Source organism: Eulemur rufifrons, chromosome 19 (assembly GCF_041146395.1).
Source record: "Eulemur rufifrons isolate Redbay chromosome 19, OSU_ERuf_1, whole genome shotgun sequence".
Taxonomy (NCBI): Eukaryota; Metazoa; Chordata; class Mammalia; order Primates; family Lemuridae; genus Eulemur; species Eulemur rufifrons.
In genome coordinates, this window is record NC_091001.1 from 81,760,769 (window position 1) to 81,780,911 (window position 20,143).

Consider the following 20,143-nt stretch of genomic DNA (forward strand, 5'->3'; position numbering starts at 1 on the left):
TCCATTTTTTAGATACTTCACTTAGGATAATGGTCTCCAGTTCCATCCAAATTGTTACAAAAGGCATTAAGTCACCCTTCCTCATGGCTGAATAGTATTCCATCTTATACATATGCCACATTTTGTTAATCCACTCATGAATGGATGGGCATTTGGGTTGATTCCACATCTTTGCAATTGTGAATTAACTGTGCTGCAATAAACATTCAAGTGCAGGTGTCTTCTTGATAAACTGATTTATTTTTCTTTGAGTAAATACCCAGTAGCGGTATTGCTGGATCAAATGGTAGGTGGACTTTTTAGTTCTTTGAGGAATCTCCATACTGTTTTCCACAGAAGTTGTACTCATTTGCAGTCCCAACAACAGTGTATAAGCAAGCGTTCCTTTCTCTCTGCATCCACACCAGCGTCTACTGTTTTTGGACTTTTTAATAAAAGCCATTTTGACTGGGGTAAGGTGATATATCTCATTGTGGTTTTGATTTGCATTTCCCTGATTATTAGCAACATTGAGCAATTTTTCATATGTTTATTGGCCATTTGTCTATATTCTCTTGAGAAGCTTCTGTTCCTGTCTTTTGCCCACTTTTTAATGGGGCTGTTTGATTTTTTTCTTGCTGATTTGCTTGAGTTCTTTGTAGATTCTGGTTACTAGTCCTTTATTGGATGTATAGCTTGCGAATATTTTCTCTCATTCTGTAGGTTGTCTATTTGCTCTGTTAATTATTTCCTTGGCTGTGCAGGAACTTTTTAAATTATTTTTTCTTTATTTATTTTGTTTTTAGGGATAGGGTATTGCTCTGTCGCCTAGGCTGGAGTGCAGTGCTGTGATCATATTTCACTGCAGCCTTGAACTCCTGGGCTCAAGCAATTGTCCCACCTCAGCCTCCCAAGTAGCTGGAACTATAGATGCATCAGCAGGCCCAGCTAATTTTTTTCATTTTTTCAAGACAGGGTCTTACAATGTTGCCCAGGCTGCTCTCAAACTCCTGGCCTCAAGTGATCCTCCTGCCTCAGACTCCCAAGTCACTGGGATTACAATGCAAAAGCTACTGCACCTGGCTTCAAGTTCCCTTTCATTTGTTCCAAACTCAAGAACTATTCTCAAGTGTCAACTCTATAAGATCTTTATACCCTTAATTTTTCAACTGTTTACCTAGGTCCTGTCTGGACTCTGTGGTAAGATGGCAATATCTATAAGGAAAGGACCTTTTCAAACTTAAATTCTTACAAATTCAGTATTAGCATTATACTTATAATTAATGTTATATGACAATGACAATCTTTTACCAACACATCTACAGCATAAAAAGCAACTTCATCTTTCTCTTAAACTCTGAAGCTCTAAATTGTCTCCCAGGCCTTTAATTATCAATGCCAGATTCTTCTCCCCAGGGCCAACCAGTTTTTTTCATGAGCACCTAAAGCTATCCTAGAGCTGAGGACCCTTTGAGTTTCCTCCCAAAAATGGATGACTAAGTAAGACTTAAGGAGCAAGTCGCTGGGGCAGATTCCTCTTTTCAGGTTTTCAGAAGGAAAAAGGTTTCAAAAACTTGATTCTAGATGCAACTTGCTTTGGAGCTCTTTCAAAAATAAATGGCTAAAGAGAAGTTTTCTACTAGTTATAGGAAATTAGATGATTTCTACATGTAATATATAAAAATTTGGAAAATGTTCAAGGTAATATTTCAATTTACTGAAACTTTGAGTATATTTACATGTAAGCAAACTACATAAACAATTGTGATTGGAGTTTAAAACAAACTAGAAATTAAGTTATAATTAGTCCATGTCTATGATTTAAGATGCATGAAAATGTGACAATGGATTTGACAGTTTTCTGAAAACACTGGATCATATTTTAACGGTCCTATAAAGTTCCTTCTAAATAAGAGAACAAAAGTTGTTGTAGTACCCACCTTTGTTGTTAATATCACTAACGTTAAAACTTTGCCTTTAAATATAAATTCAGTATTCATATTTGTCTTAGACGCCAGCCTTGCTAAGCTCTACATGGGCCCCCATGATATATCATCACATATAAGGACAATCTGCCATAGATCTATTATAATAATAAACCTTAATAACCTGAATAGCTTAATAACCTAATAATAATTTCATAAATGAACCATTCTCATTACTAGTTTTTACTTACTGACACTGATAAGCTACACACTAAAATCAGTGGCATGAGAGTTTGGTTTGTCTTTTCCTTTCCTTAGAGAAGCAATATATGATCTTCCTATAGTGCATTTGTTGTGCTAGAAAGATGTACTCCAGTCAAAGAAAAAGTCATTCTTGACTTGCCCATTCTAAGCTCCCAGGACTAGCCAAAAGTCAAAGAGTTCTAGCCTTCTAATTCAGCAATTACCATAGCAACAGTAGTCTTATTCAAAGAAAGGAGGACAGTTCATGCCTCTCAGCTTTTTCTATACCTAAGATATGTACACACTTACAAATGAATAACTCAGGCACCTCTATGGCTCTAAATATAATGGAAGTATTTTAAAGCTTCCAGAATATGCAAATTCCTGCTGTGATGAAATTAAATTGAAATGGGGGGGGTGGGAATAATTTCTAGCATCTACACCGCAAGCTCTATACAATAACAACGTGCAGTTTGTAAGACAGGGAAAAGGGAATTTTTAATGAAAGAATTTTAATATAAACATCTCCTGGTATATCTTATTTTTCTTTCTTTCTTTTTTTTTTTTTTTTCCGAAACAGGGTCTTGCTCTGTCTCCCAGTCTGCAGTGCAGTGGCATGATCATAGCTCACCTCAGCCTCCTAAAGTGCTGGGATCACAGGCATGAGCAACCTCACACAGCCTGTCTTAGTTTTCTATACTTGCATCTATCTAATGGCAAGAGCCTCTTCTATAAGCTTTTAAGAAATAAAGTACCAGAAAGACAAGAAGACTTTGTCAAGGAATAAATTAGTAGTCAGACTCTGGATTTTAATTTCCTAACTCTCAATATACCTACTTTGAAACAGAGAGTCACCATTCTCAGGTATACAGAAAAGATAACAGATCCTAGGAATTTCATAACCTAACTTTTACATTGTTCAGACTTTTGCTTCAGATGAAAAGTCACTAAGGGAAATTCTTTATTCCTTCATTTTAAGTCTCATCATATAAGGCTGATAGAAAATAAGGGTAAAAGTTTTAATTTCGGTCACTACTTCTATATACAAATAAGGTACAACTAGGTACTTTGAATTCATAAATATGTAGATATTTACCCTCTTAGGGTATTCATGTCAACTCTAACAAGACTTTAAAGACACAGAAATCAATATGTAGGGAAAGCTTAGCATAGACAAAACTAGTAACAAATATGGATAATAAGTACTGATCACCCTGTATGTGTCATCTCTATTGAGTTGTGGCAGGTGATCGCAGGTGATAAGAACTGAGAAAATGAAAGTAGAGTTTACATTTATGATGTATGAGGAAGCTATAATATCCCAAATCCTTAGCCCTTTATTAGAACCTGCAGTGGATCTACCATATAATATGTATTGATAATTACTCCTCCCCCTAAAGGCCATGATGGCCTTCTCAGTAGCCTCTGATGATTCTGCCTTGCACTTTCTCACTCTTTATATTTTCTGTGCCTTTGCCTTCATTGAAAAGGATTTCTCCCTTTCTCCCAGAACTTTCAAATACTTTCTAATTTTTTAAAAATATCACTCCTAAACTTCTATTAAGTGTGAAGTCTTCCACCCATTTCGAAATTAGTTATGCACTGCCTGGTGAAAGTTCTTAGATTGGATGGTAAACTCTCCTTATTTAATTATTTTTATTATTTAAGCTCCTTGAGGATAGTATTATATATTTTTATTTCATTCTGTTTATCTATACAGAAGGTGCTATTAAATATTTCTTGGTTTGAATTTATTTAAAACTATTCATCAGTGTTTTCCATTCATCCACAGTGTTGATTTAACAAAACTTAAAAAATATAAACGAAGATGATGGCACTCCATTTCAAAACTACTTTCTAAACCACTATTTTTGGCTATTGTCAAGTAATATTTTTTTAAAAACTTCAGAATGCTCACAACTCAAGTAATACTGAAGAAAACAGATAAAGCTAAAGAAATGTCATGAAAACATGTTGAGAAAAGAGTTGATATGAGATATTAAAGGAGCAAGAATGGGGAACCACATTGGGCAGATAACAGAATACAAGCAAAAGTGGTAAATATGTAAGAAATCAAGGTGAACAAAATTGGCAATGGAAAAGAATGAACTATTCTTGGTAGAAATCCTCCTATACCTAAACAGTTTCAGTAATTACAGCAATTTCCTTTATCATAACAAGATTATGGAGGAAGAAATGGAATGCTCAGAATAATCGATGAGGAAATTAGCTTATCTAGGCCTCAATTCCTTCATCTGTGAAATGAATGAATGGATACCTAACCACCTCATGAGAAGCAGGATGGTGACGAAGTTAAAAGTGCAGGCTGTGACTATCATTATATAAGATGTTACCAATGGCAACAGCTGGGTAAAGGGTACACGAAACTCACTGTACTACTTTTGCAACTACCTGTGAATCTATAAGTAGACTCATTTTAATATGTCAAAATGAGGTGGGAAGATTGCTTGAGCCAAGGATTCAAGGCTAGCCTAGACAACATAGCAAGACCCCATCACTTAAAGAAAAAAAAAGTGTTTTTCTACAAGTATGGGCTGTGTAACTAGACTACCTGAGTTTGAATACAGGCACAATCACATACTGGGGCTGCAAGTTATTTAACCTCTCCATTCTTCATTTTCCTCATTTGTAAAATGAGGATAAAAACTATGTTTACCTCATAAGGATGTTGTGTGGATTAAATAAGCTAACATGTGGAAACCACTCAAAACAGTGCTTGTCATGTAGTAGGCACTCAATTGTCTGCCATTATTAATGTTATTATAATTGCTTTTTGCATTTATTCTAAGATCCCATTCAGCTCTAGAATTCTGTACATTTAAGCTATTGCTATTTTTGCACTATTATTATCGAGAGCTACTAACTAGTTTGCAAAAAGAGAAAAAAATCTGGCAGTCATTGAGGCCAAAATTTTAGCCCAGTCACTTGTCTTCTCTCTACAACTTAGGATTGAATGTCATACTTATATAAACATACCTGTATTTATTCTTTCAAAAATGAATATATCACAAAGAATCAAACTGTCAGAGAGGAGTCCCAGTTTACTCTATAGCCTGGGCTCTAGAGAATATTACATGAATATCATCCATGGGTAGATATCCATGACTTATTTTGAAAGATCTTAAGAACAGAACACTGACTCGGGAAGGGGGAGGTGGGGGGGGGGACATATACCTACATGATGGGTGCAACGCGCACTACCTGGGGAACGGACACGCCTGGAGCTCTGACTTAGGGGGAAAGGCGGTACATGGGCAACGTATGTAACCTGCAATTCTGTATCCCCCACAACAATAAGATGAAATAAAAAAAAAAAAAAAAGAACAGAACATTTTACATTCTCCTGGCTAAACCTTATCAGGCCTTGAACATGTCAGAAAATTATTCTTGCCACAATTTACACTTACTGTCTCTTGTCACCAGTGGATATAGAAGATAAGTTTTAGAACTTTATACCTAAAGACCCCTACTGGATCACTCTATTTTTCCTTCTCTTCGATTTCCTTACACATACTATCTTCCAACTGCTTAATCATCCTCATTTCTACTTTACAAAGTGATTGTAAGGATTACATGAAAGTGAATACATAAAGAACCTAGCTCTGTACCTGGTACACAATAAACATTTAATGCACTTTTCTTCCTAACCAAGGACTAAACTGATTATCTCCATCAGAAAGCAAGACAGCTGGGGTATTAGAATCTCATAATGAATGTACAGGCAGACTCAAAAATCCTTAAGTTTGTATATTTTATTTGGCATTTTCAACAGGATAATATTATAAAACCAGATCCTAATTGTTCTTCCCTGCCTACCCTAGTCAATTTTTATATACATCCCAAATTTTTAGCTATTATGGTATCTTTTAAAGCTTAGATATTTTAAACCAAAATAGTTCAAGAATCATATACTATAAATAGACATCCTTTGTGAAAATTTTTTTCTTAAAATTACTCCTAGCCTCACCTAAACCTTATTCAGTCACATTTCCACTTAAAATGTTTTTTGCTCTTCTTACAGTTACTGTAAATGTGCTCCTCCCTCCCTTTCAAAATGTGAAATCCTGTCAGAAAAGGCAGATTTTATAAAATCAAACACCTACAGTAATATTGCAACATGCTAGAATATAACTGTGAGAGAAAATTAATTCAGTAAAAGTGGTATCTTGTTACTTCAGTTTGCAATTCTAATGTCTCTTTTCTAATGATTTTTAAAGCTAGAAAAGACTTCATGCTTCTCTTAATATCAGTGTTTTCAGCTGCATTTTCTCCTCTAAGTCTTAAGATCTATTCCAAAAGTGACAAAACATAAATGGGAAAAATACCAAAGCTTGATTTTTCATATAACTACTACCTGAAGAGTAGTTTGGAAAAATTCTGTGTTCACTTTCAGCCTTCTTTGCCTCAAAAAGAACTTGGCTTTTTGTCATAATCAAATGCTATGAAAGAATGATTAAATGAACCCTTTGATTTGCAACTCACCTTATCCTCAAGTGCCACTATATTCCTGAAGAATTTTTTCTTTAGTCTGACAATATAGCAAGATCCAGTTAAAACGCAGAATTTTCTAACACAAAGCTGCAAACACTAAGTTCTTATAAAGATTGCCTGCAAACTCAGTAGAATGCATAATGAGATTCTTATTAGATTGTTTTGCTTCTATAAGAGAAAATTGGTTTTAAAAAATCTTAACTAGAATAATGGTTACCTTAAGGAGATACTGTATTCAGGATAGAAGACACTTGTGTATTGGACCCATGCACCAACCTCCTCTTCAGTTTCCCTTTTTTGGGTTTCTGTTACTGAAAACAGATTAAATGATTCAAATCTTCTTATAGATACATGTCGCAGACAATCATCCACGTGTTTTTGCTTCAGAACCTTTGAAATAAAACCAAAGATGTAGTCATATTATATAAACATATCGTAAGTGTTCAAAATTTAAGTGGTAAGGGAATTTCACTTCCAATAATAGCAATTTAGATAATTCAGACATACCTCCTATTGAAGACAACTAAAGAGAAAAGATGGACAAAACATTTACAAACATTACTTGAGAACATCAGAAAGCACAGATAGTGAAAATTTACCAGTCTGATATCTTTAAAGAAAGATAAACCTAAAGAGATGACTCTGCCTTTTGCAACCACTTTTCTCCTGAGACATTTGTCAATTCTAAAAGAAAGAATTGAGAAGATAAGTAGCACTTTTAACAGCCTATGAAGCTAGGAGGTAAAAGTTTAATTTCGAAGCTTACCTAGGCATGGGCACGTATACTATTCCAAGCCTGCAGGGGTGGGGTGGGGGTGAGGGGGGGAGGGTGTGTGTGTGTGTGTGTGTGTGTGTGTATTTGTGTGTGTTAGGATAAATCAAATGACTAATTTTGTTGGTGTCATTGAAAACCAGGTTTTTAAGTGTGGGAGAAAAGAGATACAACTATAAGATTGATAAGGTTAAGGAAAAACCCTATAGCTCTGAATCTGAAAGCAAGTATAATATAAACTAAAAGTATACATATATTTTCATAATACATATATTTCACTCTTTATATATATATTTCCTACATCTGACCACTTAAAAGGTCTAGAAGCAATGACCAAATTAGTAGCAATGAGTACACTTTGTATACTCACATTGTTGTCTCTAAATACTATTTTTTATTAAAATAAAGTAAGGTCCCTTGGAGAAATGGCAGGAATTGCATTGTACAAGATAGGCCTGGAACATCCTGCACACAAGAAAACAAGATAGCTATAAAAAATGATGGGACAAGTCAAATGAACTCAGGAGCCAATTTGAATAGGGTCCACTGGCCAAAGATGGGTGCCATGGTTTGAGTGTCCCCCCCAAAACTCACGTTGGAACCTTCATTCCCAGTGCGGTAACGTGGGGAGGTGGAACCTTTAGGAGGTAGGGCCTAAGAGACGGGAGGCATTTGTGTCATGGGGGCGCTTCCTTCATAGGCAGCTTTGTACAGTTCTTGTGGTAGTGAGTTCTTGAGCTCATGAGACAAGTTGTCATAAGAGCAAGTTGTTATAAATTGAGGGCACCCCTTGTGTTTTGCCCCTTTGCACATATCCGCTTCCCCTCTAACCTTATGCCATATTATGATAGTATGAAAGACCCCACCAGAAGGCAAGCAGATGCCAGTGCCATGGTCTTGGACTTTCTAGCCACCAGAATTATGAGCAAAATAAACCTTTTTTCTTTATAAATTACCTAGCCCCAGGTGTTGTATTATAGCAACACAAAACAGACTAAGATAATAAAAAGTGTACATATTAATAAAGATAATAAATACAACAGAATTAAAATATATTTTTAGTTTATGATAGTATTTTTTAAATGCCTCGTTGATGACCATAATTGACGATCAAGAATGCTAGGGAACCAACTTATTATTTTCAAAACTAGTAAATAAGGAGAAAGAATCAAGTATTTATCTCTTCCCTATATGAATTGTAACTGAGAGTATTGAAATAGAAGGGGAAGTTTCTCTTTATAGTAATATCTCAAGTAATAAATGAAGAATGACAGAATTAGAATACCACCATTTTTCAACCCCGTCATGAATTCATGAACCTAGGCACTGATAATCAAGAAGAGAAATAACCAGACATCACTGTGATTTTTGACAAATATTGATACCATCACTATGCTGACTAACTAAACAAGATGAAAAACATCAAATCTTAATCTGATCAAGGCTCTGTATCTATCAACTTATAGAAAATAGAAAAAACAAGGGATGGAGGAACACATTAAATAATACCATAATGATGCAATTAGCAAAATTCAAATTATGGAAAACACTCTAAGACCAAAAAAACCCAGGGTCTTCAATAAATGGCACGGGGTGAAAAAGAGACAGGCAGAGGGAACATATAGATTAAAAGGACTATGAGACATATCAACCAATAACAATGTTTGGATCTTTTCTGGATCCTATTTCAAAATAATCAAATTAAAAAAAATTATGAGATAATGGGGATAATTTGAAAACTGGCCAGGTATCTCACGACATCACTGGATTATTCTGGGTGTGATATGGTATTGTCATGTTTTTTAATGTCATCTTTTACAGGTTCATGATGAAATATTTCCAGGAAAAAAACTGTATCTTAGATTTGCTTCAAAATAACGGAAGGGGAGAATAATGGGAGAAGAGAGATGAAACGAGTTGGTCAGGAGTAAAAATTGCTGAAGCTTATGGATACCTGAGTGATTATTACACTATTATATTATTCTCTCCATTTTTGTATATGTTTGACATGTTCCCAGATAGAAAACTTTAAAAGATATAAAATACCTTCTTACTCGTAAAAAAACAAAAAATAAATAAAAAGATATCTGAAAAGCCAAATATATTTGGAAATTAAGCAACATACTTCTAAATAACCTATGAACCAAAAAAAGAACACACAATGAAAACAATAAGGTATTTTGAACTGAATGATAATAAAAATATATTTCAAAATATAGGAAATACAGTTAAATACCAGCTTAGAGGGAAATTTACAGGAAGGCCAAAAGTTGATAAGCTAAGCATTCAATGCAAAAATTTGAAAAAGAAGCCAATTAGGTCCCCAAAAGGGAAGTTAATGAAGTAGAAAACAAACATATAGGAGAGAGGATCAACACTAAAAGTTGTTTCTTTGAAAAGATGGATAAAACTGATAAATCCTTGATAAGACCAAGAAGAAAAAAAGAGAGTGTTTAAGTATCAATGTGATATAGGGAAATAACTATCGATCCTATAAGAATTAAAAAATAATAGTAAAAGGATATTAGGAAAAATAACTATGAAAATTTAGGTAAAATGGACAAATTCCTAGAAAAATGTAACTATCAATATTGACACAAGAAAAAATGAAAAATCTGAATAGTCCCAACCTATTTTAAAAATTGAGTTCACAGCCAGGCATGCTGGCTCACGCCTGTAATCCTAGCACTCTGAGAGGCTGAGGCGAGAGGATCGCTCGAGGTCAGTAGTTCGAGACCAGCCTGAGCAAGAGCAAGACCCTCGTCTCTACTAAGAATAGAAAGAAATGATTTGGACAGCTAAAAATATATATAGAAAAAAATTAGCCAGGCATAGTGGCACATGCCTGTAGTCCCAGCTACTTGGGAGGCTGAGGCAGGAGGATTGCTTAAGCCCAGGAGTTTGAGGTTGCTGTGAGCGAGGCTGACACCAGAGCACTCTAGCCCAGGCAACAGAGTGAGACTCTGTCTCAAAAAAATAAAAATAAAAAAATAAAATAAAAAAATTGAGTTCGCAAATAAAAAACTAATCACTAAGAACACTCCAGGCCCAGATTGCCTGCCAGAAATTATACTAAATGTCTAAGAAAGAATTAATGCAAATCTTACCACATTCTTCATTAAATCCTCAAACAACCCTCTGGGATAGATACCCATTATGTGAAAGGGGCAACTGGAACACAGGGCAGTTAAGTAATTTTGCTCAGGGTCAGACAGCTAGTAAGAGGTAAACCCACGGTTAAAATCCAGGCTGTTTAACTATAAACAGAGGACCGCTTGAGGCCAGGAGATCGAGACCAGTCTGGGCAAGATAGCAAGACTCAGACTCTACAAAAGTCTACTTTAAAAATCAGGCAGGCATGGTGGCATGCACCTGTAGTTCCAGCTACTCAGGAAGCTAAGGCAGGAGAATCACTCGAGCCCAGGAGTTTTGAGATTACAGTGAGCTATGATCGTGCCACTGCACTCCAATCTGGGCGACAGAGCAAGACCATCTCAAAAAAAAAAAAAAAAAAAAAAATTTAAATGACGAGGAAACTGAAGCTTAAAAAGTAAAAAGTCATCCAAATTCCCATAGCTTACAGAAGACTTAATATGTCACATCTGCTACCAAAATAATTTAAGGTGGCTTAAAAAGATGCACAATACAACAAGATAACATTCATGAAAAGTAGATGAAAAAGAAAAAGGGAAAGCAACGGTAGGGATAAAAAACAAAGTCAAGAATAAAGATAAAACAAAATTACATTCCATAAAGATTTAATACTTGATACAGGAGATCAATAAAGAGCTGCACAATAAGTGGTAGACCTAGAATTGGATCAAGCTCCAGATGTATCTGTTGTCATGTCAAGTTGGATACTTGCCAAGTTAACAAACCTTTTTATACCAGTTGTTCTTCAAAGTAACAAATTTGTCAAAATTAAATATTTGTCATTAAATATTACAAAACTAATAAAATAGTGCTAAAAGAGAGTTGTTGCTTCCATAAAAACTAAATTGAATATTTTGGAAAGATAAAGGTAAGTTGCTTAAAAATTTTCTATCAATTTATGTGTGGGAAGCCAACTATAAAAATTTGAAGAATTATAAACAGATAGAAGGATGTGGCAGTAAGACTATAACTTCACTTTAGAATATGGATCATTATTATGATTCACCTCTTTAACCAACTTTTCCAATTAACCAATCCAGGTAAAAGCATCCTGCTTTAATATAAGTTATACTGTGAAATATTCCATTAATCAGATTCGTTAGCCAAGTATTCAGACTCCTAGGTAAGATTTTTCATTCTGTAGGTGTTTGTGAATACATGTGTAAGTGCGTAATGGTCATTGCTACTTTTCATTTGCCCTACATCCCTTCCTTTTGGGAAATGCTCCTCCCTTACTCTACGTAATTCTGGTGGGGTTGTTACGTTCCCTGCCACTGGGTGGCCTGAAGACCCAGGTTAGCCAAAGTGTCCATTGTAGACACAGCAATTGGTCCAAACTTGGCCTATCAGAGTCATTTGGAGGAAATGATCTATATGTTGGGGAAAACGATTATTTCTTGTAGATTACTAGCTGGATGGATGATAAGAGTTGCCAATGGCCATCTTTGCCATCAGGTAATGAGACTCAACAAAGAAGAAAATAGTACAACCATAGCCTCTCTTGGTATTGATTCATAGAGTTCCAGATCTCATCTAATTTAAGTATGCACTAGACTCAAATGTTGGCAACTTATCATGTGACCTGGTACCAAATGATGAACTAGGTCAACCAGGTTTTCTCTCCAAAATATGAATTACAAAACATAGAAAATATTGAACAGTTAACATAAGGTCAAGGGCCATGAGACAGCACTGGACCCCTACAGGGTAACAGAAAGACAGAACTGTAAGTAAGAAAACAAGCAGACAGAAGCAGATGTCAAAGATGTCTGATAAGAGAACGAAAAGGAGTAGCATATCTCTAGCACTGCTTTGATTCCTCAGTTTTCCAGTTCTAGATGCATATAAGATATAAATGGTCTGTTTATTCAAAATATATTTACTAAGAGCCTACAAATGTTTAATACATGTGATAGATTAGATTATTATAGAAACATATTCACTTCTTACTTGTTACCTCCATGGAGAATTATACTTCCTGCCCCTTGACTTGGGGCTTGGCCAAGTATCTTACTTTGTCCAACAGGATCTTAAAAGACATGATATAAGCAGGGGTTTAAATGTGTTTCTGTGGTTGGGTTTGCTCTCTTATACCTCTGCCATCACCTTGGGAACATGTCAGCCAACTGGTCCAAGCATTAGAGGCATGTGGACCAAACGTGCAGCATAGAGCTACGCAGGTGACCACAGCCTAGGTCAGCTGACTCCCATGTGGCCCCTAAGTGTGCCAAAAATAAATAAATACTGTTGTATGACATTGTGATGTTGTAGTTGTCCATTATTCGGCAATAGCTAACTGATAATGCACTAAGGACTAGGTGCTATGGGCCACTTAAAGACTGTCCTTATTCTCAGATATTCCACAAACACTTAATAATATCCATTAGAAACCAACTAGCTAGGCCCTATGCTAGGTACCAAAGGATGGAAATTAATAAAATATCATCTTTTCCCAGAGAGAACACCCATTCTAGTGAGAAAGAGAAACTCTTATCAGATGATCATAAAATAATATGATAAGGGGTTCACTTGTAGAGTGGGCCGAGGGTCTGCCTATGTTAGAGCTGGTTCCCCTTGGCCCCAGGAACAGAGAGGCAGAGTCATTGAGGCTGCAAAAAGGCAAAGGAGTTTATTGGCTAGCTCGAGCTAGGGTCCAAGTCCCAGAGCACCAATGCAGTGGCCTCTCCAGGAACTACGACCCCGCCCTGGGGTACAGGTTAAGCTTTTATACTTTTCTGTATGCTAGTTTTCACACGACACGTTAGTCTGCACACGACACACTAGTCTGCACACGACATACTGGTCCACACTCCATCCCCCTTTAGTTTATTTGTTCTTTTAGAAGTGGCTGATCGCGTTGGCTCCTGATTGGTTGACTCTATGCTTCGGGCTTTTCGAGCTGGCGCCAGTTGTAGTTAACGTCATTTAGGGGAAGAGGAGGGTCTCCGACGGGGGAGGGGAGCTGTTGTTGCATACCTTCTAGTTTTTGGTTACAAGCGATACTGGGAACACACGCCCTGCACAAACCGTTCATGCGCTGATCATGTCTTGCCCTTCTTATCTACTTAGTTGGTTGGAGGGCCCCTGGACTCTCCAGCCCTTTATCAGGAAGCAACTTGCGGTTACCTCCCCCGGGCTTTGTTTTCCTTTACTTTAGTGAAGCCTGCCATGGCTCCACTTACGCTAAGCACCAAGCCAGCAAGCCATATATACAGAAGCAGAACTAGGCTGTTAGCTTCTCACATCCAGGAAGCCTAGCCTATCATGGAGTTACCTTTGCTCTTATACCTGTTTTTCATTCTGATTAACTATATTTATCAAACAACTAAAAGCAAGCATAGTCACAGAAGCGAATAGCATCAGTTAGAATCAAAGAGAGCACACATTTTCCTACTATCAATTGCTGTTCTTCACCTGAGCCCAGAGGCATTAGGAGTGGCTTCTCAGAAGAGTAGATTGCAATGGAGGTGTGAAGGATGAACATTCACCAAGTAAAGAAGATAAGAAGACTCTAAGCAGGTACATGTATACCAAAACATTAAATGTCAAAATGTGTGGGGAGCTCATATGACAGTCATAGCTGAAACCTGACTTAGATCACAATTTTGAATGAACATAAGTGATGGTCACCTTGAGTTTTTCCTATACTAACAATTATTGAAGTCATATGAAGATTTGATTAATTTAAGGCCCTAATTTACTACTTTGATAATTCCATCGTAATACATGTTTACTTCACCATAGACAGGTCCTATGATGATCTATGAGGGTATGCATTTTGCTATCCTATAATACCATTTGTAGCACAACCAGATCATTAATGCTCTGGAAAGACTCTCAATGCATGAGCAAATAAATGATCTTAATTCTAATGATCTACTTAACTCATAACTCTAGTAAGTTCTGTCTTAACAGCACTAAAAGACCAATTATGAAAACTTGACTGGAGACAATTGCAAACAAAGTGACCCCCAAAATACTAAAAGCAAAATTTCAAGATCGCAGTAGTTGAGAAAAGAGAGAGAGAGAGAGAACGAACTCTTCCTACTCTCTTCACTCTCCGCTCTACGGAAGAACCTGAGGGAACGCGTGCTGTGTCAGAGTCCCAACACAGCCAACCACGCTGATCTCCAAGAGACTTGGGGCCAGAGGGTGCAGACTAGGCATCGGTAGCCAGAACCAGGCTAGGAGTTAAGAAGCAACGAGAAGAAACCTGGGGAAGAAGGCAAAACAGAAGCAGGAACAGAAGAGTGGTACCGGGCGGGGAGTGGTGGTCGCATCAATCAGGCTGGCGAGCAAAGAGGAAAGTCCCCCAGACTTAGATAAATGTCTAGAAGAGGTTCTTCTACTTAGATCCGAGTTTCCCAGGAGCTCAGTCATGGCTGTCCTGCTCCCTGCCCAACCCCACCTGATTCCTCCTTTTTGGTGGGACGCTTAGGTGAAGCGCTTAGGGGCGCCTCTCAGGTGATTCCCGGCAAACTGAGAGGGAACTCCCAGAACTGCCAAGGAGAGACAGCTGCGGCCGGTTGCTCGGCTAGTAACTGCGAGGGGAGTGGCCAGAGGCAAGCGGGCTTTCCCTTACCTGCCGCAGGAGCTTCCACCGGGCTGCTCCCAGGGGCGCCGAGGCTGTGGGCCCCCCAGCGGCTTTGCCTGTTGCCGGACCCCCGCCCGCGGCCGGCGCAGTCTCACCAGCCCGGGAGTCCGCGATTTGCGACTCCATAGCACTGGAGCTACCTATACTCGAGGTGGCGCCGCCACTGCTCTCCCCTACCAGGACCTGCCTACTTCTTCCCTGTCAGGACCTGTGACGCCCAACCTCTCCTTTACCGCCCTTGCGTGAGCGCCCTCCCCGAATTCCGCATTTCCGGTATTGGCGTCTCCTTGGCAACCAGGGCAGCGCTGTCACGCCATTGCACCATTTTGCTGGTGGCCATCTTGAGTGAGGGCAGATCAGCGAGTGAGACAGCTGCGGCAGAGCTAGTGATACGCTGTCCCCCTTTGTTTTAGTCTCCCCTGCTTCTTTTAGAGCTCATAAGACTAGTAAAGAACGAAAACGTTTGTATCTTTGAAACCTAAAGAACCTGGCAACCCAAGGATAATCTTTGACCACAATAAAGATGGCGAAATCTGCCTAGTGCTCCTACCAGATTGGGGTTACGTAATCAGCGTGCTGCACACCAGCTCTGGGCGGTTCTGGGTAAATTGTCGTTCTGCGGGCTGCAGGACGCAGACTTGGGCTGGACGCGCTTGAGCTGACACCTGCTCCTTCCGGAGAGCTTCGGGTTCGCTAACCTGCCTTCACTGGTTTGTGTTCAGGGACAGACTCTTTCAATTTGCGTACGTATGGAGGGTGTGCTGGTGGTCTCTTCCCGTCTTCCCTTCTTCCCCAACCCAGCCACCCCTCAGTCCTCTGGTCCTTGCTTTTTGACCCATGTCCCCTCACTGCGTATCACCTGTTCCCACTCCCTGTTGCACTCAGACCTGAGGTGGAGAGTTGCACAGGGAAAATGAATAGGTTTGCCTGGGAACACCCATGTGTCTACCCCACCCCCATCCCTAGCCTTGCATTCTGTCTTCTCCTTGTGAATGAAAGATGGATGGATTTAGGCTGTGGCGACAGATACAGTGATGTAGGGCCTTTGAGGGCCCTTGTTATTCGGGGCCTGTTTTTTCTTGCTTGCTAGTGTTGGCTTCTGCTCCCTTAGCCACACTCGCCCGTTATTTTGTTGCCTCATACCAGGAGATTAAAGGGGACGGTGGTGTCGTAGCGGATCAGATCGGTGGTAAATTTGACTCAGTATCCTGCCTTTGATACCAAGGGGCATTTTGTGGAACACTTCCATGATGACATTCAACAGTGTGCAACATAGCTGGGTTATTCTTGTCTTAATAATAGTAGCTACCATTTGAGTTGTCACTATGTGCCAGGCACTATATTAAGGTCTTAACATAGTCTCATTTTATTCTTACAACAACTACCCGGGAAGGTAAATGGTGTCATTATTTCATTTCTGCAGTTGAAGAAACTGAAGCCCAGAGACACAGGTAGTTAAGTGCAGCACCCAACACCTGAACTCAATTCTGACCCTTAACTGCTTAATGGCTATCAAGATTAATAAAACCTGCCTCCCAACAGAAACCAGAGATGGCTTCACATTTTATTTGCACATCTTGCTGTGTGTTTTTTTTTTTAATTGAAGAGCTAAATACCTTTTTAACATTAAAGTCCAATAGCTTGTTACGTCCCATATTTGGAGCCAACCAGACTGGACTTTTTGCTATACTGCTTATTGTCCAGGTGACCTGGGGCTGTTGCTTAAACCTCCCAGAGCCACAATTTGCTCACCTGTAAAATGAGCATCATAGTAACTACTTTATCAAGTCCATATGAAGTTCAAATTAGACAAAGTAGATAAAAGCATCTGGCACATAGTCTACACTCAACAAATATTAATCTCTCCTCCCCCTCATTACTTAATAATTCTTTTATTAAGTAATTAGGCTTATCTAGTTTATCTTCCACCTACATACCAAAGATATGTCCAGAACTACGTAAGATAAAAGCCATTTTGCCTGTTAAAATCCTCAGAGTTCCTGAGATGTCCCATTAAGTCTATGTACTTATTTACAAATTTTTATTTTGTTTCTTGTTTTCTGTTTTTGTTTTAGTTTGCCCTTGTGTGTACCAGAATCAGTGCTGCATAGTTTGAGCCTGATAGGATTGTCTTTACAAATGAGACATTTAAGTCACATCTGCCAAGAAGTTTGATTTGAATGAAACTTTAACTCATACAAATTTTTAGATTTATTTAACCTAACTTAACAGCATTCTGAAGTTATTCATAACCCAAGGTGTGCATAGCTCTGAAGGGGAGGAATGAGAACCCTCTGCCCTTTAATCATAACTAAGAAATCATTCATGTGCTGGCAGCCCCCCCCCCAAAAATAAACCAGGGATTTGATATGCAGCAGAAGACCAAATTATTTCTCCAAGCTTTGAAGTATAGTATTCCTCACCTTGGGAAATGCATGCAGAAACAGCATTTGAATCACTGTAACTTCGCTGATCATTATTACAGTAGAATAAAATTGAAAAAGTATCACCTAAACAAGTGTCTGCAGACTAAACTCAAGATATCAGAGTTAGCAAGAAACATCCCAAGTCGGAGCTTCTCATGTAAGGTATGGACTGTTTAAGTTAACCTATTTGTAGGTCATTAAGATTAATTTTAGTTTAAAAATAAAGAATGGATAGAATATCAGTACTATATTTCTTAATAATCCTAACTTGATTTTTAAAATTTTCTGGCTCAATTGTCTGTAGTCAAATATAAGTATAAAAGAATATATACATACATTTGTAGAGCTCTAATGTAATCTATAAAAATATAGAATTATTAAAAATGATTCACCTAAAGACTTCCTTAGTGTGCCTACCAATGCATTTTAAAGCATAATTCAGCTTTCTAAAATTCCAAGAATACCAAATTATAGCTCTTAATAAAATCTAATAATATGCTAGTTGTTTTATGAATCCCAAATTAGTAAACTTCAGTAAAGGCTATGTAATTGTGTGTTATTTTTCTGTAAAAACAAATGAAAAACAGTTATGCATTTCTGACCACTTGGGTCTTTCATGAAGACACTCTCAGACTTCTGCCAGACCTCAAGCTGTGTGTGTGAACTCAACCTTGAGGCCCTGATTGCCCTTACATGTAGAGTGACCACATATCCTGGTTTGCCTGGGACAGTCCCCGTCTGCTTGTTGTCCCTGTGTAATTATAAATAATTTCCCCTTTCCTCTCAAAAGTGTCCTGGTTAGAATGGTAAATTATATGGTCATCCTGCTTCCTTGAGAGTAAATTATCTATTTGTGCTGCTTCCAGTGTGACACAGCTCACTTACCTTTACTTCTTAGGATCCTTAAATTACATTTGAGGGTGATATTCTTGCAATATTTTAGCCTATTTTATGATTTTAATTTCTGGTTTTAACTGTTTTGTTGCATACTGATTTTTCTTTTAGTCTGCTTTGGCTTTCTGTTATTGTGGTAAAATATATAACATAAAATTTGCCATTTGAACTGTTTTTAAGAGTACAGTTCAGTGGCTTAGCCTCACTTAGCATGATGTTTTCAAGGTTCGTCCATGTTATAGCATATATCAGAACTTTATTTCTTTTTATAAATGAATAATATTCCATTGTGTGTATGAATCAAATTTTGTTTGTCCTTTCTTCTGTTGGACACTTGGGCAGCTGCTGCTTTTTTTAGAAACTATCTTTTTAATCTTATTTTTACACAGTTTTTCTCATTTTTATTCCATTTTTGCCCTTCTCTTAGCTCAGACCTATTTGGAATCTGAACTACTGTGTTTCTCTCGTTTTTAACTTTTTATCTGTTAGTCCCTAGTCTCCCTAGACTTTTCCTCTTTATGTTTTAGTCTTTCAAATTCTTTTCCTTTTTATAGCATCTTGTCTGAGTTTAGCACTTTGATTCTACTTTATTCACTTCGAAATTCTGTATGCCTTTTATTTCATTTTTGTCTTTCCTTGCACAGCCTTATCCTACTTTAGAAAGATAAAATTTTACATTTTACTTATTGAACTAAACTTTGGGCCTTTAGATCAATTTATTTTGCATTGTGTTTCAAACATTTTGTCATCTTGTATTTTTAACCCTTAATTTATAAATAGTAGGCAGGAACTACCATTAGGGTAACAGCTGTGAGATTAGGTCACCCCCTAAACTGGAGGTTGACTATTTTTTCCCTCCAATTGTCCCTGAAGCAACTTTTCAATTCCCTTGTATAGATTCCTACTACCTAGAAACTTTAACCTGACTCAATGACTCCAAGAAAAGTAGCTCTTTTAGTAATTCTTTCACCTGATAAAGTGATCCTGCTTTCACGTGTCATATATCAACCACTCCCTCTATGAGAAATGATAGGATTGAAAAGCTGTGGTCTTTATCTTTTATGATCCCAAGACCTGAGGAAGCTTTATGAATATAAACCTGCAGCTATGAAGAGACCTCTAGACAATGCATATATCCTTCTTTCTTCAAGCATCCACTGAATTCCTCTCACAGGATACAATAAGGTAGAAAAAGTAGTTAGTGCTTTTAGGTGAATTAAAATATGTCTGCTTAAAGTGAAGACCTATTACCTATATAAGTTATAAAGAACAAGAGGAGGTAGGTAGCAGATGTAAGAAATGCCAGAAGGCAAATGATCCAGCCATGACTGGTGTGGCTGTGAACTAATCAGGACTCTTAATTTTCCTGACTGAACAAAATAGGGTATTTCAACTTTGTGTTCTCTAAAGTCCTCTGCATGCTAAAATTTCATGATTCTATACCTCTACGTTGTTACTTTAGCAACAAATCATCACCTATAAGTTGGGACTTTCACTACCGATGTCTGCAGTCTAGCTGTATATCAGAAATCCTGAGGAGCATTTTAGTTTTGTTGTTTTTTTTTTGTTTGTTTGTTTGTTTGTTTGTTTTTTCCCATGACACTTCCTTGTCTGAACTGAGGAGCATTTTAGAAATGCAGGTTCC

The 20,143-nt window shown here is 37.7% G+C and overlaps 2 protein-coding genes across 3 annotated transcripts in view; one reads left to right on the plus strand and one right to left on the minus strand.

Moving 5' to 3' along the window:
• The window catches only part of CAMKMT (calmodulin-lysine N-methyltransferase), a 326,819-nt gene extending 311,483 nt beyond the window's left edge, over positions 1-15,336 (minus strand). The window contains exons 1-2 of the mRNA XM_069494781.1: positions 15,167-15,336; positions 6,877-7,049 (exon numbers count right to left, since the gene is read on the minus strand). Coding sequence (XP_069350882.1) covers positions 6,877-7,049; positions 15,167-15,304 — 311 coding nt within the window. The 5' untranslated portion in view covers positions 15,305-15,336. The remainder of the gene's footprint in view (positions 1-6,876; positions 7,050-15,166) is intronic.
• A 479-nt stretch (positions 15,337-15,815) lies between these two features.
• The window catches only part of PREPL (prolyl endopeptidase like), a 37,110-nt gene continuing 32,782 nt past the window's right edge, over positions 15,816-20,143 (plus strand). Inside the window, exon 1 of one of the 2 annotated variants that reach the window (XM_069494391.1) lies at positions 15,816-15,888. Coding sequence is in view for 1 of the 2 variants with exons in the window: in XM_069494390.1 (XP_069350491.1) it covers positions 17,548-17,766 (219 nt within the window). In the remaining variant the exon portion in view is untranslated. Of the gene's footprint in view, positions 15,889-17,324; positions 17,767-20,143 lie in introns of those variants that run through there. The other variant, XM_069494390.1, reaches the window with a different exon arrangement.